The sequence below is a fragment of the Myotis myotis genome, unplaced genomic scaffold, assembly GCF_014108235.1.
Source record: "Myotis myotis isolate mMyoMyo1 unplaced genomic scaffold, mMyoMyo1.p scaffold_m19_p_1, whole genome shotgun sequence".
NCBI lineage: Eukaryota > Metazoa > Chordata > Mammalia > Chiroptera > Vespertilionidae > Myotis > Myotis myotis.
In genome coordinates, this window is record NW_023416313.1 from 250,705 (window position 1) to 278,555 (window position 27,851).

A 27,851-nucleotide genomic window follows, 5' to 3' on the forward strand; every position below is an offset into this window, starting at 1 on the left:
ATTGCACCCGGTTCATTTCCAAGAGGCTCCCCGAGCTTTAGAGCTGTGAGCCGACAGGTTACTTTTATCTCCTGGCTCGCCTACAGGGCACAGGGAAGGGGCTGGCACATTTCCTCGTTGTTCTTCCTGGGCGCTGAGCGGAGGCGCAGCTGCCTTCTCGCCCTGACCCACTTCCCACCTGCGATCACCCCCCCAGCCCCTGGCCTGCTCCTGGCCGGACAGTCCCACTCCCGCCCCTCTCCCCACTGCGAGCCCGGGGGCTCCCCCTGCTGCCCTCCCATCATTGGGGCGCCCGTCTTATTTTAAGGCAGAAGCGCCTCCTGTCCGCCAGGAGTTTCTTAAGGAAACAAGGCAACTGCCTGGCATTTTCAGGACGAATGAGCGGCCGGGGAGGCGCCCGCACAGGGCTGGCCAGCTCTGAGAGGGCAGAGCCCGTGGCTCTCCGGATCACACCCACATGTTTCCGAAACAAACTGGAGGAAAGTAGGCGGTGCTGCTGCGGCCTTAAGAACAAGGACATCGGACCCAGAGAGGCCGTGTGGCCGCCTCAGCTGGCCGCGGGGACGGCCCTCCTCCTCCTGCGAGTCCACGTGCAACGCGGGGGGTCAGCGGGGTTGCTGCCCGCCAGGCCCGGAGCGGAAGCAGCAGGACCAGCAGGACGAGGAAGGCGGCCGCCCCGCGGGCACCCGGCACAGAGGTGAGGGGCCTCCCCAGCACCGGGGCGACTTCCGTGTGAGGAAGGGGGAGGCCATCGGGAGGCGAGGACCAGCTCGCAGGACCCGAGCCCACACGACAGGCCCCCGGACTGGGCCAGGGGCACGGACGGCCCGGCGGTCAGAGCAGGAAGCCGGCACAGGGCGCCCACGGCCCGGCCCAGCGCCCGGGGAGGACAGGGCTGCCCGCCCACGGCAGCCCCGACGTGAAGGGAAGGGTCTGCCTGGCGCCCGCCGCCGCGCCCTCTCCTCCAGCCTTCGGCCTCCGCGGACCCCACGCTCAGCCCAACTCCCCGCCGGCCCGGCCTCCACCCCAGGCCACAGCCCCCCGCCCCCCGCAGGTCGGCCGCACCTGCTGCGGGGGCCGCCCAGCCCCAGCCCGGCCCCCGCCCACCAGGAAGTGCCCGAGCCGAGACCGGCCTCCCCGCCCGAACAGGCCGGGACCCTCCCGCCGGCCACGCGCCGTCCGCCACGCGCTGACCCTCGGCGCCCGCCCTCCCGCCGGTCCGCGCCTCACCCTCGGCCAGGACCCGCCGCACCCGCAACCGCAGCTCGCCCAGCTCCACCGTCTGCCCCACGAAGTCGGTCTGGTCGCGGCCGGCAGCGCCGCCCAGGGCGCCGGGGCCCGCCAGGAAGTCGAGCGCGGACTGCAGCAGCGACATGGCGGCCCGCGGCGGGCGCGGGGGCTCGGGTCCAGGGCGTCCGGGCAGCTGAGCAACCGCCGGCCGGAGCCGCACCAGCTTCCGCCCCGACGCCGTGACGCAGGCCCGGAAGGACGCCGGCCTCTCACTTCCGCCCCCGCTGGGCGACGGCGCGTGCGCAGGGCCCTGGGCGCGGGCTGCGCGTGCGCGGCGGCGCCGGCCTCGCGGAGAACTTCCGGCTGTCGAGTTTCTGGCTCCCCCCAAGGAGCGGGTCGCGGGCGCTCGGAGCAGTGGCCCCGGGGCCTCCTGCCCGGATAGTCCGGCTGCCGGCTCAGCCCCGCCGGTTCCCCTGGGGGTCGAGTCTGCGGAAGCCGGTGGTCAGCTGCCCCGCCAGGCCCGGGCGGAGCCGGCTGCGTGTGCGGCCGACGGCCCCTGCGGGCGGGGGCGAAGGGGGCCGCGACAGCTTTAGCCGCGCAGCGACCCCGCGGCCCCTGCGACAGTTAGTGAGTAAGACTCGTTGCACCGTGGACGGCCCTGGCTTGTGGGGTTTGGGTGGGGGGGCACGTAAGTGGGTTTGTGTTTAAGAATTGGTTGTTACTAAAGGCTGGAAAACTTAAAAACCCAGGTTCCGTAGAAACGTCAGACCCAGAACCCCGAGTGTCACCAGTCACCTCGAGCCGCCCCCCACCCCTCGGGCAGACGGCCATTCGCAGACCTCGTGGCCGGTTTCTGTGCCTGGCGGGTGCAGCAGGCACCTGATGCTGCACCCCCTTCCACGGGGTATTCGGTCTCAAACCGATAGATGCACACGAAAGCCGGATACCCCCGAAGGCTGAGCTATCAGAGCGCTTCCCGGACTGGCGGCTCTGTTTGCTGCCAACTTAACAGTGACAGGAGCCTGGCTGACCCAGCGCCCTGATGCTCGCACACCCTTCGCTGCCGTCCTAGGGTATCTGGGAGAAGAAGGCAAGTCTGGTTAACCCTCCTTCTCCTTTTTGGGAGATGAGACAACATACCTGGCAATGGCGTTGCTTAGCCACGGTCAGCGAGCGAGCTGGCATGGCACACAGGTCCCATGGCCTCCCAGCCAGTGCGCTTGTCTGGTACATGGGAGACAGGGCTGGGGGGCCTGGCACGCCCCCCCTTGCTGCTCTCTGTCTCTGATTCTGACCCCTCTGGGGCCACACGGAAGTGAGATCGCACAGTGCTTGTCCTCTGTGGCCACTTACTTCACTTACTGAGCCCCGTGTCCTCCAGGTCCATCCACGTTGTAGCATCTGTCGGGACCTCCTTCCTTTAAGGCTGAGCAGCATCCTGATCTGTGGATGGACACGTTTGCTTACCACTCACCTGCAGACGGACACTCGGGTTGCCTCCGCGGTGAGGTGTGTGAGCAGGGGTGTGGCTTCATTCATAGCCACGCCAGACTGAGAACAACCCACATTTCACAGCTGGTGAACGGGGAGCATGTAGGTCCATCCACACCAGCAGGCGACTGCACAGAGAAAACGCTGGTACTCACAAAACACTAGTGGACCTCAGGTGCGTCCTGTGAGTGAAGGCAACCAGGCTCTCGAGGTGCCATGGGGCCACGCCCACCTGGGGGACAACATGGAAAAGGCAGAGTGACAGCAGCAACCTTAGTGAGCCTGCTGGTGTGGCCCAGTGGTTGCGCGTCAACCTCTGAATCAGGTCACAGTTCAATTCAGGTCCAGGGCACATGCCCGGGTTTCGGGCTCAATCCCCAGTGGGGGACATGCAGGAGGCAGCTGGTTAATGATTCTCTCTCATCATTGATGTTTCTCTCTCTCCCTCTCCCTTCCTCTCTGGAGTCAATAAAGATACTTTTTAACAAACATATGAAACTTAGCGGTGGCCGGGTTTGCGGTGGAGGAGGTTGGCCATAGAGGGACTGTTAGGGGCCCGGCTGGTGTGGGTGTGGGTGTGGGTGTGGTTGTGGTTGCCGAGAGACGTCCTCGGTTCCTTTTGTGTCTGTGGATCCTGCACTTGCCAGGAACGCTTAGGACCCACAGCGGTGAGTAAGCGAGAAGGAGAGAGACAGCTGCGGCAGCCCTGCAGGGGCCTGCTGCCGCCCTCATGTTTGTGTTCTCGCTGAGAGTCGTGTGGGAGGTGGGTGGTGGTTTTGTGTGAACATTCACATCAGTGGCCAACACTGTATTGTTGGGCAATTTGCCGTGTTCCTCTTGGTCTTGTGTTTCCAATTTTATTCATGTGGCTCTGCTTCGTCCATTGTCCCTTCCTGTCTCCGCTTGGGCCACAGACAGGAACTTACCTGGGCGTCTGCGACCAGGTGGCGGTTTTCGGGGAGGGCCGCTCGCTGGTCGCAGCCTGGCAACGTCCTCACAGCGGAGGCCCCGAGCCCGTCGCTGCCCCGTCGCGGCCTCATCCAACCCACCCCCCCCCGCCCGTCGGGCAGGGCCTCCTTCCACACATGACTCTCCAGGGACGCACACAGCCCATAGCACTTTCATTTTTTCTTTTTTAATCTTCACCCAAGCGTATTTTTTCCGTTGCTTTTTAGAGAGAGTGGGAGGAAAGGAAGTGAGAGGGGGAGAAAGAGAGAGAGAAACATTGATGTGAGAGAGACACATCATTGATTGGTTGCTGGAGATCAAACCTTCAACCCAGGAATGTGCCCTTGACCGGGAATCAAACCTGCGACCCTATGCTGTGCAGGCCGCTGCGCTAGCTGCTGCGCCACACGGCCAGGCAGTCCACAGCCCTTTCTAAGTCCATTTAAGTCCATTTGGGGTTTAATAATTTGCTCCCTTTAGAGGGTTTGGGGCGCTCACTGCTGAGCCAGGCGTGGGTGTGGACCCTGCATGCTGCTTCCCTGGCACACCCCAGGGACCCTGCCGGCTCCCTCAGCAGGCTCAGGCCCGTGCCTCTTCCCAGGCCCACCATGTCCGGGTCTCGGGCCCCGGAGCCGGCCCTCAGCGTGCAGGGAGACGCCACCACCAGCACAGGGGACGAGGACGAGGACGCTGCCCACGGGACCCAGCACTCCCATCGCATGCTGAGCTTCAGCGACGCACTGCTGTCCATAATCGCCACCGTCATGGTCTGTGGGGGTCGCACCCAGCTCAGAGCCCGCCCCCACCCAGAGCCACTCCCAAGGGACCCAGCCTCACCCTCCCGGGCAGCCTTTGGGTGGAGCCTGGCCCATCTCAGCAGCATCCTGGGCTCCCAGCCCCTCAGACACCTGCGGGGGGCGGGCTGGGGGAGAGCAGCCCAGCAGGGGCCCAAATCCCCAACACCAGCAGCGCCCGGCCAGAGAGAGAGACATCCCTCGGTCCCTTTTGTGTCTGTTGGTAGATCCTGCCTGTGACCCACACGGAGATCTCCCCTGAGCAGGTACTTGGGCACTGTCTGCAGCCTCTGGTGTGCGGGAGGGTCCACTCCAGTACCTGGCTGGGGAGGGACGCAGGGAGCCTGGGACAGGCTGGGGGGACACGGGGAGCCTGGGACAGGCTGGGGAGGGACGCAGGGAGCCTGGGACAGGCTGGGGGGACACGGGGAGCCTGGGACAGGCTAGGAGGGAGGGCGTCGGGTCCCTGCAGTGGGTGCTTGGAGCGAGGGCCTGGTGGCTGATGGCCTGAGAGACAGGTTAACGTCACAGAGTGAGTGGAAAGGGTGTTCTTCCTAAGGCAGAGTCCCCCTGAGCAGCCGGCAGGGTCCCCTGAGCAGCCGGCAGAGGCCCCCGAGCAGCCGGCAGGGTCCCCGTGAGCAGCCGGCAGAGGTCCCCGTGAACAGCCGGCAGGGTCCCCGTGAGCAGCCGGCAGGGTCCCCGTGAGCAGCCGGCAGAGGCCCCGTGAGCAGCCGGCAGGGTCCCCGTGAGCAGCCGGCAGAGGCCCCGTGAGCAGCCGGCAGGGTCCCCGTGAGCAGCCGGCAGAGGCCCCGTGAGCAGCCGGCAGGGGCCCCGTGAGCAGCCGGCAGGGTCCCAGTGAGCAGCCGGCAGAGGCCCCGTGAGCAGCCGGCAGGGTCCCCGTGAGCAGCCGGCAGAGGCCCCGTGAGCAGCCGGCAGGGTCCCCGTGAGCAGCCGGCAGAGGCCCCGTGAGCAGCCGGCAGAGGCCCCGTGAGCAGCCGGCAGGGTCCCAGTGAGCAGCCGGCAGGGTCCCAGTGAGCAGCCGGCAGAGGCCCCCGAGAGCAGCCGGCAGGGGCCCCCGAGAGCAGCCGGCAGAGGCCCCCGAGAGCAGCCGGCAGAGGCCCCGTGAGCAGCCGGCAGAGGCCCCCGAGCAGCCGGCAGAGGCCCCCGAGCAGCCGGCAGAGGTCCCCCTGAGCAGCCGGCAGAGGCCCCGTGAGCAGCCGGCAGGGTCCCCCCGAGCAGCCGGCAGAGGCCCCCCGAGCAGCCGGCAGAGGCCCCCGAGCAGCCGGCAGAGGTCCCCGAGCAGCCGGCAGAGGCCCCGTGAGCAGCCGGCAGAGGTCCCCCTGAGCAGCCGGCAGAGGCCCCGTGAGCAGCCGGCAGAGGCCCCGTGAGCAGCCGGCAGAGGTCCCCGAGCAGCCGGCAGAGGCCCCGTGAGCAGCCGGCAGGGTCCCCCCGAGCAGCCGGCAGAGGCCCCGTGAGCAGCCGGCAGGGTCCCCGTGAGCAGCCGGCAGAGGCCCCCGAGAGCAGCCGGCAGAGGCCCCCGAGAGCAGCCGGCAGAGGCCCCGTGAGCAGCCGGCAGAGGCCCCCGAGCAGCCGGCAGAGGCCCCCGAGCAGCCGGCAGAGGCCCCGTGAGCAGCCGGCAGAGGTCCCCCTGAGCAGCCGGCAGAGGCCCCGTGAGCAGCCGGCAGGGTCCCCGTGAGCAGCCGGCAGATTCCCCCGAGCAGCCGGCAGAGGTCCCCGAGCAGCCGGCAGAGGTCCCCCTGAGCAGCCGGCAGAGGCCCCGTGAGCAGCCGGCAGAGGCCCCGTGAGCAGCCAGCAGGGTCCCCCTGAGCAGCCGGCAGAAGCCCCGTGAGCAGCCGGCAGAGGTCCCCCTGAGCAGCCGGCAGAGGCCCCGTGAGCAGCCGGCAGGGTCCCCCCAGCAGCCGGCAGAGGCCCCGTGAGCAGCCGGCAGGGTCCCCGTGAGCAGCCGGCAGAGGCCCCGTGAGCAGCCGGCAGGGTCCCCCCGAGCAGCCGGCAGAGGCCCCCTGAGCAGCCGGCAGAGGCCCCGTGAGCTGCCGGCAGAGGTCCCCCTGAGCAGCCGGCAGAGGCCCCGTGAGCAGCCGGCAGGGTCGCCGTGAGCAGCCGGCAGAGGCCCCGTGAGCAGCCGGCAGAGGCCCCGTGAGCAGCCGGCAGGGGCCCCGTGAGCAGCCGGCAGAGGCCCCGTGAGCAGCCGGCAGAGGTCCCCGAGCAGCCGGCAGAGGCCCCGTGAGCAGCCGGCAGAGGTCCCCGAGCAGCCGGCAGAGGCCCCGTGAGCAGCCGGCAGGGTCCCCCCGAGCAGCCGGCAGAGGCCCCGTGAGCAGCCGGCAGAGGCCCCCGAGAGCAGCCGGCAGAGGCCCCGTGAGCAGCCGGCAGAGGCCCCCGAGCAGCCGGCAGAGGTCCCCGAGCAGCCGGCAGAGGCCCCGTGAGCAGCAGGCAGGGTCCCCCTGAGCAGCCGGCAGAAGCCCCGTGAGCAGCCGGCAGATTCCCCCGAGCAGCCGGCAGAGGCCCCGTGAGCAGCCGGCAGGGTCCCCGTGAGCAGCCGGCAGAGTCCCCCTGAGCAGCCGGCAGAGGTCCCCGTGAGCAGCCGGCAGAGGCCCCGTGAGCAGCCGGCAGAGGCCCCGTGAGCAGCCGGCAGGGTCCCCGTGAGCAGCCGGCAGAAGCCCCGTGAGCAGCCGGCAGAGGCCCCCCTGAGCAGCTGGCAGAGGCCCCGTGAGCAGCCGGCAGGGTCCCCGTGAGCAGCCGGCAGATTCCCCCGAGCAGCCGGCAGAGGCCCCGTGAGCAGCCGGCAGGGTCCCCGTGAGCAGCCGGCAGGGTCCCCGTGAGCAGCCGGCAGAGGCCCCGTGAGCAGCCGGCAGGGTCCCCGTGAGCAGCCGGCAGAGGCCCCGTGAGCAGCCGGCAGGGTCCCCGTGAGCAGCCGGCAGAGGCCCCGTGAGCAGCCGGCAGAGGCCCCGTGAGCAGCCGGCAGGGACGCCGTGAGCAGCCGGCAGGGACGCCGTGAGCAGCCGGCAGGGACGCCGTGAGCAGCCGGCAGAGGCCCCGTGAGCAGCCCGCAGAGGCCCCCGAGAGCAGCCGGCAGAGGCCCCGTGAGCAGCCGGCAGGGTCCCCGTGAGCAACCGGCAGGGTCCCCCTGAGCAGCCGGCAGAGATCCCCGTGAGCAGCCGGCAGAGGCCCCGTGAGCAGCCGGCAGAGGCCCCGTGGCAGCCAGCGTGGAGCATTTCTGCCCTGTGGGGTAAACAGCACAGTTAGGAGCGGACCTGGCTCCAGGAAACACTGGGAGGTCCTGGGGTGCCTCCTCCTGTGCAATCGGTGGCACCCTCTCGGCCTGGGGGTGAGGACGCCCCACACGGCTGTGGTCTGGTCCCAGCAGTGCACGTGGCCTGGATGTCCCGGGGACGTGGGTGCTTGGTTTGGCTTTCTCCTCGGACAGGTGGTGACTGCCTCTCGCAGGGCTTGGGAGAGAGTTCACTAGGAAGGCGGTGGGTCTGCCCTGGGCAGCAGCAGCCACACTGACAGGATAGGCGGGCGCAGTGCCTGTTCCCCAGCCCCCCTGGGGGCGCCTGCAATGCTCAGGGTAAGTGCAGCCGCCTGACCCCTGACCAGACGTCCTCTGTCCCCACAGTTCGACAGAAGTATCCAGAAACTTCTAGCAACCAGGATTGCCGTCTACCTGATGACGTTCCTCATCGTGACCGTGGCCTGGGCAGCACACACGAGGTGCCAGCTGGGGCGGCTGCAGCTTTGCCACCTGGGTGGGGTCCCTGGCAGCTACGTGCACTCAGCGCCCACTAGGTCCCATTCCGGGGGTTGGCTAGCTGCCCCTCACTTGCTGGGCTAAGCCCCAAGGGCATCGGGCAGTGGGCTCCCCTTCGCCAGTTCTCATCCAGGCCTCTGCTTTGTCCCTGCACATGGCCATGCCAGGCCTGGGGCAGTGAGGGGAGAGCTCCCAGGTCTGGGTGGGGCATCGCTGCTGCCTTCTAGAGCTGCCTGGGACACACAGGGCAGGGCACAGAGGGATGGAGGGACGCCCTCAGCTGTGGCCAGCGCCCTGGGCCTGAGCTGCTCTCCCAGACAAGCTTCCTTAGGATCTGAGGGAAAAGGGCCTCAGCACTGCGGGGACCCAGAGCCCAGCAGGCGCCAGGGAGGGAGTTGGGGCGGGGGCACCTGGGAAGCGAATGCTCCGGCTGAGGGGTGCTGGGCGGTGCTTTAGGCTTGGCCCTTGCACTAAGTGTCTCTGCTTTCAGCAAAGTGACAGCTTCCTCCAGTTTCCCTCCCCCCCACCCCCCTCACAGAGAGGAGGCGGCAGCCCCTCTGGCCGTCGTGCTCACGCTGGCAGGCTGCGCTGGTTCACCCGAGGCCACACCCTGTGCCAGAGTCTGGCCTCAGGCCCCAGGAGCCTGCCCTGGCCTGGGACCTGCCCTGAATGCCGGCCCTGGAGGCCACGCTTGGCCCCTGGTGGACACAGACCACCAGGTGGAGGACTCAGCCACTGAGCCAGACCAGGAGCAGACGCATCCTGGGGCCGGAGCCCTGAGGAGACTCGGGCAGGAAGGCAGGCGGCTCGGTGTGTCTCCAGCTGCTGGGCCGACTTGGAAGCTGTGTGCGTGGCTTTGGCTTCCTCGCCCGCACGACGTGGAGCCTGGGAGCGGCTGTTCCGTGGGTGCCGTGGGGGCCATCCTGAGAGGGAGTCCTTGTCTGTTTTTTCTTTATCTGATTTTTTTAAGGTATTTTACTTTATTTCTTTTTAAATATATTTTATTGATTTTTTAACAGAGAGGACGGGAGAGGATTAGAGAAACATCGATGAGAGAGAAACATCGACCAGCTGCCTCCTGCACACCCCACACTGGGGATGTGCCCACAACCAAGGTACATGCCCTTGACCGGAATCGAACCTGGGACCCTTCAGTCCATAGGCTGACGCTCCATCCACTGAGCCAAACCGGTTACGGGCTAAGATTTTTTAAATTGATTTTGCGAGAGAGAGAAACAGCTATGTGAGAGCAAAACACGGGCGGGCTGCCTCCTGCCCAGCCCTGTGGGGGAACAAGCCCGCATCCGGGAGGGGCTCTGACAGGCAACCCTTCAGTGTACAGGACGACGCCCACCCCTGAGCCGCACAGGCCACGGCAAGGCTTCCTTACTTCAATGGCCTTTGGACCCGAGGCCTAAAGAGCAAGTCTGCTGTGGGCCTCACACCTCGGGACAGGCCACCACGGCCTCCCTCGGGCCCCATGGCCAGCCTGCCCCAGGCGTGAGGACATGACCCCGGCGCTGCCAAGCGTGTCCGTTGGTTTCCACAAACTGCTTCTGCTCGAGCAGCCGCTGCGAATGAGAAGAAGGAACGGACACGTGTGGAGGCCGACGTGTCCGTCTCGGGAACCTCCGAGCACGGCGGAGTTTTAAATGTGGTTACAGCGGCGAGTGGCGATGGTGCTGCTGGGCCCGTGTTGTTGATGGCCGTCTCCGGCCTTTCTCACCGTCTTAGGTTGTTCCAGGTTGTTGGGAAGATAGACGACACCCTGGCCTTGCTCAACCTGGTGAGTTTCCTCCCCCGAGGGGAGGCGACTGCATGTGGCTCCTCCCTCCCAGGAGTGAGGAGCGAGGCTCTGGGCTCCTCTGCGTCTCAGCCAGTTCCTTCCGCTGAGAAGATAGGGGTGGGCAGCGTGGGGGGGGGGGTGCCCTGCCCACACCCTCCTCCCTCCTGACCCCCCGTCCCCGCCCAGGCCTGCATGATGACCATCACCTTCCTGCCCTACACGGTGAGTACCGGCCGCTCCCAGGCCTCACGGAGCCCCCCCCCCGCACCCCCCCCTCGGGGTCCAGCCCGCCCTCGCCTGGTTAGAGGACTCGGGACCCAAGATGCTCCCTCCTCAGGACCTCAGCCCAGCGGGGGGGGGTGCAGGCAAGAAGGAGAGGAGGCTGGGGGCCAGCAGGCGTGCTGCCTGGGAGGGGGCACCTGGGTGTGCAGGCGGGTGAAGGAGGGACGCCCCAGGGGCCCTAGCAGCCTGCAAGGCAGAGACGTGCCTGGGCCTCCAAGGCCGATGGGGGGCACCCCCTCCCCACTTACTGGTTCTCCCAGCTCCCGCCTGGCCCCCAGCCCACACCCAGTATGTGGCTCCCCACCCTGCCCGCCTCTCCCTCTGCACCTGACAGAGAAGAGTGCTGAGTGCAGGGCTGCGCATCAGGGAGGGGCCTGGCTCAGCTCTAAGGGCCAAGTCTCCGGTTGGCTTGCTGTCCTCCTGGGGACGCCCTGGGGTCCTGGCCACCCCGCCCAGACCAAGAGGCTCATGGCCTGGACTCTGGACCTGCTTTTGTGTTTTGGCTGCAGTTTTCCTTGATGATGGCCTTCCCAGAGGTGCCGCTGGGCATCTTCCTGTTCTGTGTGTGCGTCATCGCCATCGGGGCCGTGCAGGTAGGCCACCCCCCTCCCCCGCCTGGCCTCCCACGTGCAGCCTCTCGGAGCAGGGTGCGGGGTGGGTGGGCGCAGTGAGCGCCGTGGGGCGCCTGCCTGCCCTGGGACACCTGCCGTGGCCAGAGCCGAGTATCCAGAGGCGGGCCTGGGCCCGTGCCAAGTGGAGAGAGAGTGAAGAGACCCACATGCACAGAGCAGGGTGCCTGTCCCCTCCACGCCCCCAGCACGTCCACGGGGGGCCAGACGGCGGAGCCCGCCCTCCAAGGCCCGTCCTCTGCTGGTCCTGCAGCCTCGCCCTCCTGCAGGCGCTGATCGTGGTATACGCCTTCCGCTTGCCCCACCTCCTGAACCCCCAGATCGGGTGCTCCGCCCACCGGGGCCTCTACCGGCGCCACATCCTGCACATCGTCCTCCGGGGCCCAGCGCTGTGCTTCCTGGCAGCAGGCTTCTCCCTGTTCTTCTACCCGGTGGTGAGTAGGGGTGGAGAGGGGGGAAGGCGGAGGGGAGGGTGACACCTGGTGGGGAGGGGAGGGCCCAGCCGCAGGAGGAGGGCATGTAAGTGGGCACAGCGGGAGGCTTGTCGGCTCATGTCCCCAGGGCCCACCTGTGCAGGTGTCAGGTCCTGCTGGCTTGTCCTCCCCGTGACGGTCCAGGTGCCAGTGGGCCGTGCACTTAGCCGTCCCTCCCTCCATGGACACTGGGCCGCGGCAAGCAGGGTGCCCAGAGCCCTCTGGGACCCGCTCTCCTGGGCGAGCGCGCGGAGGTGGGGCTGCGGGTCGTGGGTGGGCTGTGTGATTCGGGGGAAGCTCCCGTTCGCCACAGCGGCTGCACCTCCGTGTGTTCCTGCCTCAGTGCACCAGGCTCCCGCGCCCCCTCCTCGCCAGCACGGTGCCTGGTGGTGTGAGGGGCTCGCTGTGGCCTCGGTCCGGTGGGGTGCTGAGCAGCCTCGGGGCATGAGGGCCCCGACTCCCCATTGAGTGGAGCTGGGGTCCTGTATTGGACGTGGTTGGGGGGCGTCTGCTCCCTCCCTGGAACGTCCTCTGAGGCGCCCAGTCCACCTCGACGAGGTGGGAGTCACCTGTGCCCCCGGGGTGCCCCACCCTTCAGAGCAGATCTGACATGTCTGTGTCTTGCAGTCGTACCTGCTGATGGCGACGGTCATCTTCCTCCCCTACGCCAGCAAGGCGGCCAGCTGGTGCAGAGGCCGGCTCGTGGGTGCGTCCGGGTGCTGCGCCAGGGCCCAGCCCTTGCCTGGTGCCCCTGGGGGTCCCCTCCTGCCTGCATGCTCCCGGCCCCTCGGGGAAGAGGGAGGCCATGTCCTGTGGGTCCACAGCATGTGAGCTCCTCCTCCTGCCACACCACAGGCCCCCGGGAGCCCCCAGCCCCCAGCATGGAGTTCTTTACCTATGACCTGCAGGAGCCGCTCAGCAAAGAGCGGGTGGAGGCCTTCAGCGACGGGGTCTACGCCATCGTGGCCACGCTCCTCATCCTGGACATCTGGTAAGGGTCCCGCTCAGGCCGCCCGGGCGTACTGGGCGGGGCTCCCTGTCCCTCCTCAGCCCCCAGAAGGAACCCGCCCTGGGCAGGGATCTCCGCCAGCAGCCCCACCTGATCGCCTCGGGGTCCTGCTTTTACTTCCGAGGTTTACCTGCTGCCTGCCAGTCTCCCTCTGGTTTTTCTGTTAATCCACACGCAAGGATGTGCTTTTCCATTGGTGTTTAGAGAGAGTGGAAGGGAGGAAGGGGGAGAGACACATCGATGGGTTGCCTTGTGCACACACCCGGAAGGGGCGGGGATTGAACCTGTAACCCTTTGGTGTGGGGGGCAACGCTCTGACCATTGAGCACACTGGCCAGGGCCTCCTCCGTTTTACAGCCTGTGTTCCTTGTTAAGTTTCAGTAGATCCTATTTCATTGACATGCTAGGAACCCTGATTCCGTGTTCTGTGTCTGACAGTCTGAGGTCTAATTCTCTCTTGGTAACTCTTTTTACTGTCATTTGTAAGTTTTTGAAATTGGGAGTAAGTGTCCACTGGGACCGATCTCTGAGGCCTAGACCTGAGCTTCTGAAATGACCTGCGGCTAGCTCGGCCTCCGTGAGCGGTGTGTGGACTGGCTGGGGTTGGGGGAGGGAGGTTACTGCTTCCACTCTATCCTCCGGGCCTCATGGGGTCCCCTGGGCTCTGTGTCCTGCTTCCTCCTTCAACCCTGGAGCCCAGCCCCCCTCCCGCTGACATGTGCAGCACCCCTATGGGGCGCGTCTCAGGCGCCTCACACGGGGACCCGAGAGCTGCCACAGGCAGCTGCCCCCACGGCCTCGGCCTCGGGGAATTCGAGTTGCTCCCTACCATCCCGTCTGCGTTCTGTGCCCCAAGTGGACAGGCCACTGCAGGAGGGTAGACAGACAGCACAGAGGCCTCGGCCCCGGGCTCCAGGCAGGGCTGCCCGATAGCACAGGATGCAGGCTGCACTCGCTTGAACCCAGATGGAGGCCAGTGGCCGCTTGCTGTACGGAGCGTGTGTGTAAATAGGGGATAAGATGGACAGCAGCCTGGGGCGGGCGCTGACCCACACCTGCGTGAGGCTGCTCAGGCCCCGTCTGTTCCCCTCCCAGCGAGGACAACGTCCCAGACGCCAAGGTCGTGGAGGAGAGGTTCCAGGGCAGCCTGGTGGCCGCGCTGAGCGTGTACGGGCCGCAGTTCCTGGCCTACTTCGGCTCCTTCGCCACCGTGGGCCTGCTCTGGTTCGCCCACCACTCCCTCTTCCTGCACGTGCGCAAGGCCACGCAATCCATGGGGCTGCTCAACACGCTCTCGCTGGCCTTCGTGGGTGGCCTGCCCCTGGCCTACCAGCAGACCTCGGCCTTCGCCCAGCAGCCACGCGACGAGCTCGAGAGCGTGCGCGTCAGCTGCGCCATCATCTTCTTCGCCAGCATCTTCCAGTTCGCCATGTGGACCGCGGCCCTGCTGCGCGAGGCGGAGACGCTGCAGCCCTCGGCGTGGTTCGGGGGCCAGGAGCACGCCTTCATGTGCGCCAAGCTGGCGCTCTACCCCTGTGCCAGCCTGCTGGCCTTCACCCTCACCTGCGTGCTGAGCAGGTTCAGCACGGCCATCTTCCACAGCATGCAGATCGCCGTGCCCTTCGCCTTCCTGCTGCTGCGGCTCCTCGTGCGCCTGGCGCTGGCCCTCCTGCGGGCCCTGCGGGGCCTGGCCGCGCCCGCCCGGGACACCATGGACCCAAGGGCCCCACCGCTCCCTGCCCCCTGCTAGCACCGCCCCTGCCAGGACTCGGCTTTGTGGGGGCACGCGCCCATCTGTGTCCTGGGCCCACCCAGGCTCGGGCAGCTGTGTGGGGCTGGCAGGTGGGTGTGCTGTGGCCCTGGGTCCTCAGTGCCAGGCAGGCCCTCCTGGGACCCCATGGCCCAACCTGGCCCACCCTCCCAACGTGCAGACCACCCTCCCCACAGTGGTGCCGACGCAGAGACAAGCGAGACGCAGCAGGCCGTGCCCAGACTGTATTGCCGACCTACGTCAGGGCTGCAGGTCGCATGTGGCACAGGAGGCACTGGTGCGAAGCCACAGACACATCTGGGCACAGACGCACGTAGACAACAGGACAGCCATCACCCACGATTTAGAGTCACAGCAGAGCCGCAGGGAGAGACAGGCACAGGACAGGGCAGGGGACGCGGCACACGGGACGAAGGCTGCTCAGTGCATGTCAGTGCAGCTTTGGCAGAAGCTGGGGGGGGGGGGGGCACATCTGAGGCTGAGGCCAAACCTCGGCAAATAGCAGCAAAGGGACCGGCACAGGGCCGGAGGGGGAGAAGGGCATGGTCTGTGGTCCCCCTCTGGGGCCTCGGGGCTTCCCAGGCAGGGTGTTTGGTCAGGTTCCTCCGGGTGACCCATGGCCCGGCAGCCACGCCCCCTGCTGGGCCTCCACGTGAGGGACAGGGACTGCAGGGCCCGTCCGCGCCGGGAGGGCCACGTTCATTGTTGGCAAACAACACAAAGTGCGAGTGGTCCCTGGTGATTAAAGCTGGTTCCCCCACATTTCCCGCGTCTCCACGTTCTCTGGGCCTGGGACACAGGTCTGCTCAGCTCTGGTCCCATCAGGCACTGCTGCCCACCTTCCCACTGCCTCCAGGCCCTGCACGCCATCCTCAGGAAGGTGGCTGAGCCCATCAGGCAGGCCTTCCTGTGCAGTCCCGTCGCCACTCCTGGCCACAGCCAGGCTCGGGTGACGAGGTCAGGTCTGGGGCTGGTGGCAGGCAGGTACCCACATCTCTGCTGGGCACACCGGGACCCTCGGAGCCGGCGACTCCAGGAGCATCTGGACCACCCAGGGGACAGAGGAGCCCCTGCCCACCCGTCACTGGTTGGGAGGCAGGGTTGTGAGGAGGAGCCCCGAGGTCAGGGCTGCAGACGTCCATCCATGGCCTGCCACTGAACAGGCACAGGCTGCTCAGGGCCTCCTACTTGAGGCCCCCCTCGGGGGTAGGCACCTCGTCCGCTCGGGCATCCTTGGGGGTCCCAGCCTTCTTGGGCTTCTGCTTGGCCTTCCTGAGCATGTGGACCTGTCCCGGGGCAGGGGGGGTCAGAGGGCAGGACACTGCAGGCGACCAGAAGCCCTGGTGCCATCTCAGCCCGTGTCACAGAAGGGCAAAGAGTGGGGGCACGTGGCTGTGGCCTGTGGGGCAGGGGCTCCAGCCCCACCACGGCCCAGCAGATACGCCTCCTCCAGAGGCCTGGGGGCTCGTTTCCACAGAGGAGAGGCAGGTGCTCTCGAGGGCCCATCTCGCCGTGCCTGCCAGCCCACCGGGTGCACCCCACGACTCACCTTCGGGCCCACGGCTGAGATGATCATGTGGCCGGGAGCCTGGACCCAGGGCTCCCCGTCCACCTGCACGGGTGTGGCCTTGAGGAGGGTGACCCGGAAGTAGGCCCCTTGGGCGATGCGGATGCCAGAGCGCAGCCCACCTTGGACCTGGCCCTGGGGGGAGGGGCAGCGGCTCAGCGCTCGGCCGCGGCAGCACCCGGCCCGCCCCCGGCCCCCATACTCACCATGTGCATGACGCCGGTCACCCCCACCACCTCCAACAGCCCGTCGTCCATCCGAGGCTTCTCAAACCTCGAGTCGCTGTCGGAACCCCACAGGTCAGCCCCTGAGCCCCAGCTGTGCAGAGAGGGAGGGGTGCACGAGTGAGGGTGCAGGCTGCACGGGCCCCGCGCCCTCCCAGCCGAGCTAGAACCAGCAGGAGCCGAGGCCACTGGGCAGAGTCCTCCCCCGCCAGGACCCCCGCCCCAGGCACCTGGGGATGTTGATGAAGATGAGGCCCTCGATGCTGGGCAGCTCCACCTCCTGCTGCTCCACCTGCAGCCGGATCTCCTTGTGCAGGCTGCGCGCGTGGCTCATCTTCTGCAGCCCCACGCGCACGTACACGCCTTTGTTGTGGAACCTGCGGAGGACACACCTGCTGTTCTCGGGGGCCCTGGCCGCCTCACTCAGCCCCATGCCAGCACCTCTCCAATTCCTGCCGGGAGACCCGGGAAGTGCGGTCACCACGCGCCCTGCTCTGCCCGGAGCCACCCCAACGCCTCAACCCCGCACCTGCTGGTGAACTTGCTGGGCTCCTCCTCCCGCGCCTGGTGGAAGTCCAGGCTGAGCTCGGCGTCGATGCCGATCCCACAGTAGTTGCTCATCTGCACGATCTGGGGGCAGACAACTCTCCGTGGCCTGGGCAGCCCTCCTGGGGCCCCGGCTCCAGCCCGACTGCACCGCGCGTGGGAGCTGCCCCTCCGTGACGGCCCTGCTTGGTAGCTGCCAGCACCGGGAGAAGCTACACGGCACGTGGTGCTGGTGCGAGTGAGCGGGCTCACAGCCAGCAACCACTGCTCCTGAGCCTCAACGCCCCTTCCCTAAAGGGGCTGGTCTGGCACCTGCACCAGGGAGGGTCCCCCGCGGGGCCCACAGCCACCACTCCGCCCGCACGCCGCACCTTGGGGGGCTCCAGGTCTGCCACACCGTTCTCGGCACCGCCGGCCTCGTGCGCGTCCAGGAGGATGGTCCAGCGGTCCACCAGCACGGCGTCGGCCTCGTCCACCGACACCAGCACCGAGAGCGGGTCCTCCCCGCTGTAGCCCGGCCCCCAGCGGAGGACCCGGCCCAGGTCATTCCCTGGGACAGGGCGAGAGGCAGCCTGACTCTCCAAAGGCCCCGCCTCCCCCCCAGGGCCTCCAGGAAGGGATCCCCAGGCCCCGCCCCCGCACCGGGGCTGCCCCACCTGTGCCCAGGGGCAGGATGGCCACAGCAGGCTCCGGGCAGGCCAGCTGCTGCCGCATCTCCTCCAGGGCCGCCAGCACCCAGCCCACGGTGCCGTCCCCTCCACACACCAGCACCCGGAAGTGGGGAATCTGGGCGAACACATGGAGCCTGGAAGGAGGGAGGCGGGGACCGTGTGCCACAGGCAGGAGGAGGGGCCTGGGGTGGGGGCTGCAGCTCACCCCCACCCGAGACACCGAACCCCAACTGTCCCACCGGCCCGTCGACAGGTGTGAGAGCCCCCACCAGACTCACGCAGGCAGAGGCCCCCCGTTGGTCAGCTCGAAGACCTGGTGAGGGTTCAGCAGCTTCCGGAAACTGCAGAGCAGGTCCCGGCCCTTGAGGCCTCCGCTCTTGGGGTTCACAAACACGAGGAGGGGGCAGCAGTCTGGGGGCAGCTTCGTGTGCTGAGAGACGGGAGCCGAGTTATGGCAGGTGTCTCCCCCACCTCGCTGCCTGGGCAGTGGCTGCCCCCACCCCTCAGCCCACCTGGCCTGAGCCCACCTGGAGCAGCCCCCTCCCCAGGAAAGAGCCCAGGGGGCCACACAGCATCCCCGCTCGCCACTGACCTCTGGGCCACCGGAGGCAGAGGGGGCAGCGCAGCGGCAGCCTGGAGCTCTAGCTCTCAGGCCGGGGCCCAGCCGCTGACACGACCTGAGACCGAGCCCACCGCCTCCTCCAGGCAGCCCAGCCGGGCGGCACCTGCCCCTCTAGAGCCTCCTGGTGCAGCCTGGGAGGCCGAAGCTCCCAGGACCCCGCCCACCACACAGCAGCCAGGAGCCCAGTTCCCAGGGAGACCACACACCGCCCTCCCCACAAGGTCAGGACGAAGCCCTCCTCCCCAATCTCCACAATACAGTGTCCAGGAGACAGCGGGCAGGAGGCCGGGGTCCCTGGGCGAGGCAAGTCTGGGGGCTGGGGTCCCCACAGTGAGGTGGCTGCTGGCTGAGACATACAGGTTGGGCGCTAACTCCATAACCAAGAACACACTTGGGGTGACGTGTGACCCACGGCAGAGCTGCCTGCAGCACCATGCTCCGCTCACTGGGCAGGAGGCACCCGGGAGGGCAGTGCGAGTCAGCACCGGCCAGCTCTGCTCAGGGCTGGTGGGCATCCTGTCCGAAGCCAGCTCAGGGGGAGGGGCAGAGGGCACCTGCAGGCATCGCCCACTCGGTCATGCTCAGGTCACAGCTGTCACTCTGCTTCCCCTGAACCCTCAGGGGCAGGGCAGCTGCAGACACCTGGGGACCCCTCACCCTGCCCTGACCCATGTTGTGCCCATGGTGGAGCCCACCCTCGTCCCGGGCTGGCTGCCAGGCACCCTTCTCCAGGCACCCTTCTCCAGGCACCCCTCCTCCAGGCACCCCTCCTCCACCACCCTCCTCCAGGCACCCTCCTCCAGGCACCCCTCCTCCACCACCCTCCTCCAGGCACCCCTCCTCCAGGCACCCCTCCTCCACCACCCTCCTCCAGGCACCCCTCTTCCAGGCACCCCTCCTCCACCACCCTCCTCCAGCCACCCTCCTCCAGGCACCCCTCCTCCACCACCCTCCTCCAGGCACCCCTCCTCCAGGCACCCCTCCTCCACCACCCTCCTCCAGGCACCCCTCCTCCAGGCACCCCTCCTCCAGGCACCCCTCCTCCAGCCACCCTCCTCCAGGCATCCCTCCTCCACCACCCTCCTCCAGGCACCCCTCCTCCAGGCACCCCTCCTCCACCACCCTCCTCCAGGCACCCCTCCTCCAGGCACCCCTCCTCCAGCCACCCTCCTCCAGGCACCCCTCCTCCACCACCCTCCACCACCCTCCACCACCCTCCTCCAGGCACCCCTCCTCCACCACCCTCCTCCAGGCACCCCTCCTCCAGCCACCCTCCTCCAGGCACCCCTCCTCCACCACCCTCCACCACCCTCCTCCAGGCACCCCTCCTCCACCACCCTCCTCCAGGCACCCCTCCTTCAGCCACTCCCCTCCAGGCACCCTCCTCTGGCAGTGCTAGGTCTGCAGGACAGTGTCTGGTTAGAGAGTGCCACCTGCTGGCTGAGGCGGCCAAAGGCACGGGCAGGGGGGCCAGGCCCAGGGACCCCAGGGAGGGCAAGGGCCTGTGGGAAGTCCTCTTGGTCTATGGAGGCCTCTCACATGTGTGAATCAGGCGTATGTGGCAGACGCCCAAGCATTGGATAAAACCAGCAGTGGAAGCCACATCCCCCCAGGCCCAGCTCCACTCACCAGCACGTCGGGGAGCACCAGGGCGGTCAGCAGCCGGCCGTGCACAGCTGTGTCCCTGACCAGCATGTACAGCCGCTCGGCCTCTGCGAAGCAGGCCACATCCAGCACCACGGCACCTGTGGCAGGTGGGCTGTGAGCTCAGGCCACGCCAGGTTCAGGTCAGCCCACTCAAGGGCGTCCAGAGGGTGCAGGCCCACCCCCTGCCCGGGGAGCCTCACGGAGGGCCAAGATGCTGTGGGTGGAGGTGAGGGAGGCCCTCGGGGCGCAGGACAGAACACCCTCCCACCCCGGCCCCCCCAAGCCCCTGGGACCCTCGGGGGACGAGCCCACTTCATTTCTGGGAGATGTGAAGTTTTCCGTGACCAGGATGTGAATCCAGGGCAGGATGGCAGCGTTCTGGCCTCGGTCATGGTTTAGCAAAGCATGACCCCCGAGGGCCAGGGAACAAAACACATGCCCCTCCCCCGCGGCTCCCACGGCCAAGGGGAGGGGCTCTTCCCTTTACCACCGAGAGCAACTTCCGGCCTCGGCCTCGGGACCAGGGTGGGGTGCTCACCTTGGGCAGAGTACACGTGGCTCAGGGTCACCAGCCCAGCTGCAAAGACAGGCGGGTCAGGGAGGCGGAGGCCTCGCAGAGCAGGGCCCAGGCTGTCCACGCCAGCCCAACCACTGTGTTCAGGGAAACGTCACACCACATGGCATGGCCTGCCACCCCAGGAAGGGCCACCCCCAACTCCAGGCACAGCCCCTCCCCACCCCACTCAACTCCCAGAGCCTAGGGCAGAGACTGGGCCTCAGGAGGCTCAGAGCCCCTCAAAGGAGGTGTCACAGTCTGAGCCCCAGTGAGGAGACCACGGGGTGGGGAACCAGCTGGGTAAGGCTGTGGCAGCGACAGGGTGGGCGGGGGTGGGGGGAGCCTGGCTCCCATAGTCTGTCTCAGGGCCCCCCTCCAGTCCCCAGTGGCTGTGGCCCCAGGCCAGCCCAGGTGGTCACACCTTTGGTGGCCACAGCCTCGTCCAGCAGGCTTCCATACTCCTGGGGGGACAGGCCGGGAGGCAGGCCACCAACGAACAGGGAGACTCGGGGAGCCACAGCCTTGCTCTCCGCCACGTAGAAGCGAGTTTGACTCATTTGCCGCAGGGACGTCTGGGGGGGGTGGGGGGGGCGGGGAGTAGGGCAGCGTTGAGCACAGTGCAGGGCAGCACCCACTCCAGGCCCTGCCACCTCCACCCAGAAAGGGGGCCTGGGAAGAAAGGAGAGGACGGAAGACACAGGCCTCCTCCCTCCAGGCCTCTCGGGGAGCTCGGGGGCCTATGGCCCGAAACCCCATCTCCTGTTAGGTAGCAGATGGACATGCCAGGCCTGGGAGGGAGGCCGGAATGGTCAGCTGCCCCCCTGGGCAGCCCTGGGGTCCCTCTATGAGGTAGTGACCATGGCCAAAGGCCAGTGGCTCCCAGGGGCCAGCGTTCACACCACTGACCTGCCGGATGTCTCGAAGTCGGCTGAGCAAAGACTCTTCATCCGCCAGCACCGTCCGCTGCACTGCAGGGAGGGAGCACCGCGGTCAGCGGGCACCGTGCACATGGGCAGACAGCTGCCCGACCCCGGGGCCCGCCCCTCACCTTGCCTGCTGCCCATGAACACCTCCTCCAGCTGGAAGCTCTCAGGACCCTCGGCCTGTGGGGCAGAGTCGGGGTGTCAGGCCTGGACCAGCCCCCACCTCCCAGGACACCCAGGTGGGGCACCCACACGGGGCGGGGCCAGGGCAGCCCAGTGCACATACCTGGCGCCCGAGCAGAGGGAGGACCTCCAGCACCACAGTCCGCGCAGTGCTCTCTGGGGTCACGCGAATGGACACGTAGGCCACGCCCACCCTGCAGGGGACACGCTCAGGAGCTGGGGCCACACAGCCCAGCCCCCAACCCCTCACGACCCCCACCACCTCCCGACTCCTGCAAGCAGACGCTATGCGTGGAGCCTGGGCCTCACTTGAGCCAGGCAGGGTAGATCTTCAGGACATCCTGGGTTCGAGGGAGGGTGCGGATGATCCAGGCCTCAGGGCTGACCTCGCGGGACCTGGGGCCCCTGCCGCCCTCCTCCTCCGAAGTCCTGCCACCCCCGGCCTTCCCTCCGGCCCTGGGGTCGCCGGCCTGCAGCGGCCAGGGGAGCGCCTGCAGCTCGAAGCCCCGAGGGTCCTCTGTGATGTAGTAGGCCCGCAGGGCAGCCTCCTGTGGGGGAGACCAAGGGGCTGGATGGCCCTGCCACCCAGAGGCAGCCCCCTTTTTTGTTGTTGTTGCTAATGCTCCTCAAGGGTATTTCCCCATTGATTTTTAGAGAGAGTAGAAGGGAGAGGGAGAGACAGAGAGAAACGTGGATGTGAAAGAGACACGTGGATTGGTGGCCTCCCGCAAACACCCCGAGTGGGGCTGGGGATCGAGCCTGCAACCCAGGTACATGCCCTTGATGGGAATCGAACCCGGGACCCTGCGATCCAAGGGCTGACACCCCAACCACTGAGCCCCAAGGGCCAGGGCGGGGCCCTCCTTACCAGCACCTCCTCGCTCCTGGCCAGGCGGGGCACGCTGACCACCCGGAAGCGATTCCGATGCACCGCATCGCTACCATCGAAGATCTTCAGGGTCTGCTTGTCTGGGCCAGAGCGAAGCAGGTGTGAACCCAGACAGGGCTGGGGCGGGGGCAGGGGCGGGGCGGGGCGGGGCGCGGGGCGGCGGCCAAGGGCACGTACTGGACTCTGGCGTCGGCACCTCCCTGCCCGCGCCCGCGGGGCCGCCTCCATCCTCGCCGTCGTCGCCGTCGTCTGCGGAAGCACACACGGGCCTCACTCGGGGTCCAGCCCTCGGGCGCCCCGCCACCCGCACCAGGCTCACCTGGCTCGGGGCAGGCGCGCTCGGAGATGCGGAAGCAGTGGGTCTTGCTGAAGTTGCGGGACAACAGGCGCACGCACGCGGGCGGCAGCATCAGGGTCCGCAGGCGCCCGAACGTGCACTCGGGGGCGAGCGCCAGGGAGCAGACCGTGTGCGCCTGGGGGGACACAGCCTTGAGCCAGGGGCCTCCGCCTGGGGGGCCAGGGCCAGGCGGCCCTCAGCGACCCCGCAGGGCCCACCATAGGAAGCCCGCCCCACCACACAGAGCCCCGCCTCCATCAAGGGAGCCCCGCTCCCACCGCAGGGAACCCTCCTCTATGTACAACGGGGACCCCCACCCAAGAAGAGCAGGGTCTCCAATTGAAAGAAGGGACCCCGGCCCCGCCCACCTCGACGCTGCACTTCCCCCGCGGGTGCCGCCCCGCCCTCCATCCCGCCCTCCACCCGCGGGTCCCGCCCCGCCCACCTGGACGCCGCACCACTCGCAGCGCAGGCCGGCCAGCACCTCGGAGGAGCCGCACGCCTTCCGACACACCTCGCAGCGGGCACTCGAGGGCAGGTTCCCCTCCCGCCAGTGGTGGTGATGCGTGTCCTGCGGGGGCGGGGGGATCAGCAGGCCCCGCCGCCACCCCACGCCACCCCCACCCCCACCCCGGGCCCCGCCCGGGCACTCACGTGGTCCCGGTGCCCGTCCTGGTGGCACTGGCGGCAGTCGCTGCAGGCGAAGGGCACACAGTCGGGGTGAACGTGCAGCTCACACACTGAGGGGCGGGCAGGGTTAGGGGCCTCTCGCCGGCCTCTCCGCGGGGCCTGGGTGCCGCCCTCGCCCCGCTACGGTCAAGCTTCCTGGGCTCGAGGGGCGGGGCGGGGACACCCCCACCTCTCCAAGCCCGGCCCCCCTCAACCTGCAGCCTCAGCGCTGAGCCTGCCGCCTGCCTGGGCAGCTCCAGAATCCAGAACATTCCACCAGGTCCCTCGAGCCACTCCTCTCCCCTCCACCCGCCGCCAGGCCGTGCTGGGCCGTCCTGGGCAGCAGGGCAGCAGGGACCAGGACCCGGGGCCAGCGGTACCTTCGCAGCGGAGCGCGGGTGCCTCCAGGCTCCGGCGGCACACGGCGCAGAACTTGCGCTTGTAGAGCCCGCGGGGTCCAAAGCAGTGGGCCACGGGGACCTGGGGGGCGCACAGCGTCACCCCCTCAGCTGGGGGCCCACTGGCCACCGCAGCCCCCCCCAGGCCTCTACCCCCCAAAGAGCCCCGCACCACCCACCCACCCACTGCCTGGCCACCGCAGCCGCCCGCCCCCCCACCCCCAGCCCTCTACACCCCAGAGAGCCCGGCACCACCCACCCACTGCCTGGCCCCTGCACACCATTCCCAAGGTGCTGTGAGGGGTTCTGCGGGGATGCCTGGCAGGGCCCCACACTGCGACCTCAGGAAGCCCCTTCTGCCCGGACACCCCGCTGGTCCTCCCCTGCCCAGCCGCTGCCAGGAAGCCCTGGCACTGACCCCTTCCCTAGGTCTGTTCCCTTGCCCAGCTGGGGCGCGGAGGACACAGGTGAGCACAGTGGGCAGTGAGGCCTGGCTGCTGCTGGGAGGGACCCCACCCCAGCCCCTAGGCTGGTCCCCGCTATCCCACCCAGCCTGAGGCCCAGCACCACCCAGGCCCTTCCCACCCCTCTGCCCTGCCGGCCTGATGGCAGCCCGAATCCATACGCACTCGGACCAGGCTGGGCGCCAGGCTGGTGCACGGGGTCTTCACCTGCCTCAGGCACTTCTCATGGGACATGAAGTTGCAGACTGTGGGAACAAAGCTGGGAGTCAGACCCTGTGCTGCCCAGGAGTCCAGAGACCCCGGCTGGGCATGCAGACGGGGAACCTCGGCCAGAGGCACCCCAAGGGTCATGACGGACTGGACCGGTGCTCTGCCAGGGCAGAGTACCCCTCACAGTGGGTGCACTCAGCCCTGGCAGATGGGCCAATTCCTGCCTGGGTGAGTCAGTGCAGTCCTTGCCCAATCCCCTTGTGGGGGTGTGGTTCCCGCCACCTCCCCCACCCCCATACCCTCCCACTCCCCACAGTCATGGGGGGAGAGCCCCCCCCCCAGAAGCACAGAGGGACACCTTGATCCTCTGCCCCAACCCCCCACCCCTCGTCCGGAGAGCCCAGATTGTGGGGACAGGGGCCTGGTGACTCTGATCATCCTGGATGACATTTCTGGTACCCCAAGAGCGGGCCTACTCCCACACGCAGGCTCAGCTCTTCTCCAGTCTCTGCAAGGGCAGGCAGGCCGATGGGACCCCTATAGGCAGGACACGCCAGACCGGCTCCCAAAGGGACACACTTCCCTCACTCACGCAGTGGCATACACCCAGCTACCCCTCCCACACCCGTGTGCCTGCCGAGACCCGCAGCCAGTCTGAGACCAGAACCCCACTGAGGCCAGATGGACAGCTGGCCTGGTGAGGGCAGCCTGTGCCTGTCCAGAGGGGTGGACGGCCCGGAGGCCCTAAAAGCAGTGAGCTCTCAGACTGTGCTGTGCTCCCAAGGCCCACCCATCCTGGAGGCCCAGTGAGACTATGATTTAACTGTGAGATGGACCCCAAGATGAACAGGAGCGGGGACCTCAAGAAGAGTGGCTGCAGCGGCTGCTGGTGGCACACACAGCGGGCAGGGCCTGTGAGGATGGGGACCTGGGGGGGGGGGGGCACTGGGGTGGGATGGGATGGACAAGGCTGCAGGGCCTGGGAAGGGGCAGGTGGCAGAGGGACAACTGTCCAACACAGCCTTGAGGAAAACTGCCCACAGGGCCATGGGGCAGCCCCATCCCACCCATTCCCTGGAGGGAGGCAGACAAGCTCCTGACAGAAGCAGCCCCAAGGCCTTGCTTCACAGAAAATTCCAGAAGCAGCCTGGGCTCAGGTGGGAGACGTGGAGAGGCACAGGGCTGAGCAGTGGGCTCCCCACCAGCTTCCCCTCCCGGCACTTGGACCAGCTGCCACAGACAGTGCTGTGGGCAGGCGGCGCCCACTTCCTCCTCTGGCCCCCGAAGATAGCGCCCATCACCCCACCCACAAGTCCCTGTGTTCCTGGCGGGGGGCGGGGGGCTTCCTCCTGCATCCATGTCAGGCCTCTACTTGCCAGATCACCAGCACCTTCTCCACTCAGCTGCCGAGTGAGAGCCTCACATCACTGCCCCCCGCCCCCCCCCCACCCCCGCCACTGCCCCGCCCAGCCTCTCCCAATGAGCTGCTGTGCCCTCAGTCCTGGAGCCCTGCATTCAGCTCTCACTTTTTTGGGGGGCCCTACCTTCACCTCTCACCTATTGGAGGCCCTGAGTCTAGCCTCAGGCTGGAGCTGAGTGGCCTGCACAAACACATCTCACCTTAGGAGGGCCTGCTGAACGCTCAGAAGGGAGGCAGGACAGTGCAATGTTTCTGATATGACAGAGAAGCCAGGGGTAACCGCCCCCATGCCAGCTGGCCAGGCCACCGGGGGCAGCCCCCGGGGCGGGGGGTCAGGACAACCAAGCCACGTCCCTGGCAGAAGGCATCCTGTGCGAGGGGCCAAGGCTCTACAGACCCCTGCCTAGTGCCCTCTGTCCCCGTCACCCGCCACCTCCCCCCGTGGCCTGAGGAAGGGGGCAGGACGGGGAGACAGCAGGCCCTGGCAGCACACCCCCCTGCTGCCCAGGAGCCAGAGGAGGGAGGGCCCTTTCGCCCAGACGCTTGGCAGCCAGATGGGGCCCGTCGGGACATGCCGCAGGTGGGACAGCAGCCTGGGAGAGCTGTCCTGGAGTCAAACCTGAGCAGCAGACAGGCAGCGCCTGGGGCGGAGGGACCAGCACAGAGCCCAGGAGCCAGTGCCCCGGCGGCCCTGCGGGAGGAGTGGGCTGCGCAGGGTGCGCTGGCCCCCCTCCGCATCACTGCACCGGCCCTCGCTCACCCTGCCCAGGCGGGGCCCCCACTCTCTTCCCCCACCGGATCCTGACCCAGGTGAGGACGTCAAGGAGTCCTGTCGGAGGGGAGCAGGCACGGACGCCCCCAAACCCCAGCAGAGGCCGTCTTCACCACCTCCGTGGGGAGGTTCTGGCCCGCACATTCCTGCCCCGCGGAAGCCACCGCTGGGCGAGCCGAGGCCAGAGGTGCGGCGCCGGCCGCCCGGGGCTGCGGGTGCGGCGGCGGCGGGGTCGGGGCGCTCACCGTCGCACAGGAAGCCGGCCAGCCCCCAGATGAAGTCGGAGCAGAGGTGGCAGAAGGTGGGCTTGGTGAGCATCACCTTCCGGAAAGTGTGGCCCAGCGCCGCAGGTCCCAGGGACCTGGCGCTCGCCCGCTCGGGCCCCGACCCCGGCCCGGCCCCCGGCTCTGGCTCCGGCCGCGCGCGGCCTCCCCTGCCCAGATCGGGGCTGGAGGCCGGGCTGCCCGGGCCCGGCGAGCCGCCGCCAAGCCAGGCGCGGGCCCCGGACTCGGCCGCCGCCGCCATCCCCGACCCGGGCGGCCCAGGCTCCGGCGGCGGGCGAGCGCCAGAGCCGCGCTGCGGGCCGGACAGGCCGTGGTCCCAGCGGTGCCCCCGCGGTCCCGTCCGCCGGGCTTCCGACTGCGCCCGCCGCCACTGCGCAGGCGCGCACTCTCAGGCCGGAGCTGGCCGGGCGGCTGGGCGGGGCAGGATGCGAGGCCGAGAGGGGTGCGGCTGGGGGCGGGGCCGGGATACGGGGCGGGGCCCGCGAGAGCTTAGCTGGGGGCGAGGCTGACGCGGAAGTGAAGCTGTAAGGGCGGGGCCGAGGGGCCTGGGGCGGGGCCTAGGGGAGCAGGGCCTACCGGGGCGGGCCTGAGGGGAGGGGCCTGGTGAGGGCGTGGTCCCTGCGGGAGGCGGGCCTGAGGAGAGGGTTCTGGGGCGGGGCCTAGGGGAGCAGGGCCTACTGGGGGGGGCCTGAGGGGAGGGGCCTAGGGAAGGGCGTGGCCCCAGGCGGGAGGCGGGGCCCGGGCGGGGCCTGCAGAGCTCGGGTCCCAGTCAGGGTCCCAACAGCGCCGCGTGGGGGTGCCGGGACGGAGTCTTGCCTCGCATGCGGCTCCCGACATCGTCGGCACCTGCGGTCCAGGAGCGCGTCTGCGCAGAGCGACTCCTCCCACGAGGTCCCCGGATCCCGCCTGTGACTCCCGGTTGTGCAGGGCGACCCAGCGAGCGCGCGGCACGTCCCGAGGCCTCCACGGTGGGCTGGACCCGGGGCCAGGCCGGCGCCCACGGTGGAGGAAGAGGGCGATGGAAGCGGCCCTGGGCTGGGCGGACCTGGGGGTCTTCGGACGCATGGACCTGCAGCCCGCCAGACTGCTGCTGCCTCGCCTGTTTGCGGATGGCCTGACAGGGGCCCCTCCCATCGGTTCTCCCGTGGGCAGGCCGAGCGGCCGGCCTCCCTCCTCCTCCGGGCAGTGAGTCCCACCCCCAGCCCTGCCGCGGGGCACCCGGCTCTGCGGAGGGGCGACCCACCGAGCGCGCAGCCTGGGCTTGAGTCCTGACCCTGGGCGTGGAGCTGT

The 27,851-nt window shown here is 68.4% G+C and overlaps 3 protein-coding genes across 15 annotated transcripts in view; 1 reads left to right on the top strand and 2 right to left on the bottom strand.

Moving 5' to 3' along the window:
• The window catches only part of GAK (cyclin G associated kinase), a 42,189-nt gene extending 40,704 nt beyond the window's left edge, over positions 1-1,485 (bottom strand). For 2 of the 5 annotated variants that reach the window (XM_036326256.1, XM_036326240.1), the window contains exon 1: positions 1,231-1,483. In XM_036326256.1, the coding sequence (XP_036182149.1) occupies positions 1,231-1,375 (145 nt within the window). In that variant the 5' untranslated portion in view covers positions 1,376-1,483. Of the gene's footprint in view, positions 1-1,230 lie in introns of all 5 variants that reach the window. The other 3 variants (XM_036326246.1, XM_036326281.1, XM_036326288.1) reach the window with 3 other exon arrangements.
• TMEM175 (transmembrane protein 175) lies at positions 1,475-14,941 on the top strand. 9 transcript variants are annotated; one of them, XM_036326363.1, is made up of 12 exons: positions 1,475-1,857; positions 2,612-2,739; positions 4,271-4,436; positions 4,691-4,729; positions 8,098-8,192; positions 9,964-10,015; positions 10,202-10,237; positions 10,807-10,890; positions 11,196-11,360; positions 12,027-12,105; positions 12,308-12,390; positions 13,504-14,941. In XM_036326363.1, exons 3-12 carry the CDS (start codon positions 4,278-4,280, stop codon positions 14,494-14,496), a joined length of 1,785 nt encoding a protein of 594 aa, XP_036182256.1. In that variant the 5' UTR covers positions 1,475-1,857; positions 2,612-2,739; positions 4,271-4,277; the 3' UTR covers positions 14,497-14,941. The 9 variants fall into 9 exon arrangements, with proteins under 9 accessions (XP_036182256.1, XP_036182203.1, XP_036182223.1 ...); XM_036326310.1 differs by having other exon boundaries at positions 1,480-1,861; positions 1,980-2,896; XM_036326330.1 differs by having other exon boundaries at positions 1,480-1,861.
• On the bottom strand, positions 14,389-26,946 carry DGKQ (diacylglycerol kinase theta). Its single transcript, XM_036326302.1, has 23 exons — positions 26,523-26,946; positions 24,041-24,120; positions 23,394-23,493; positions 22,999-23,084; positions 22,790-22,915; positions 22,327-22,480; positions 22,185-22,256; positions 21,987-22,087; positions 21,428-21,666; positions 21,222-21,312; positions 21,061-21,115; positions 20,919-20,980; positions 20,434-20,584; positions 19,995-20,033; positions 19,439-19,554; positions 17,466-17,617; positions 17,173-17,321; positions 16,888-17,066; positions 16,500-16,600; positions 16,201-16,347; positions 15,953-16,064; positions 15,729-15,881; positions 14,389-15,465 (listed from the first exon to the last, which is right to left on the bottom strand). The coding sequence occupies exons 1-23, from the start codon at positions 26,800-26,802 to the stop codon at positions 15,364-15,366; spliced, it is 2,847 nt and encodes a 948-aa protein (XP_036182195.1). The 5' UTR covers positions 26,803-26,946; the 3' UTR covers positions 14,389-15,363.
• Between the last annotated feature and the right edge of the window lie 905 nt (positions 26,947-27,851).

Excerpts from the sequence above, each read along its gene's own strand:
- DGKQ (XM_036326302.1), bottom strand. The coding sequence starts at position 26,802 with ATGGCGGCGGCGGCCGAGTCCGGGGCCCGCGCCTGGCTTGGCGGCGGC. Across the intron at positions 21,667-21,986 it reads CCAGGAGCGAGGAGGTGCTG|GAGGCTGCCCTGCGGGCCTA; the intron begins GTAAGGAGGGCC and ends TCTCCCCCACAG. Across the intron at positions 19,555-19,994 it reads CCACGTGTACTCTGCCCAAG|GTGCCGTGGTGCTGGATGTG; the intron begins GTGAGCACCCCA and ends CACCTGCCACAG.
- TMEM175 (XM_036326363.1), top strand. The coding sequence starts at position 4,278 with ATGTCCGGGTCTCGGGCCCCGGAGCCGGCCCTCAGCGTGCAGGGAGAC. Across the intron at positions 4,437-4,690 it reads CCATAATCGCCACCGTCATG|ATCCTGCCTGTGACCCACAC; the intron begins GTCTGTGGGGGT and ends GTCTGTTGGTAG. Across the intron at positions 10,238-10,806 it reads TCACCTTCCTGCCCTACACG|TTTTCCTTGATGATGGCCTT; the intron begins GTGAGTACCGGC and ends TTTTGGCTGCAG.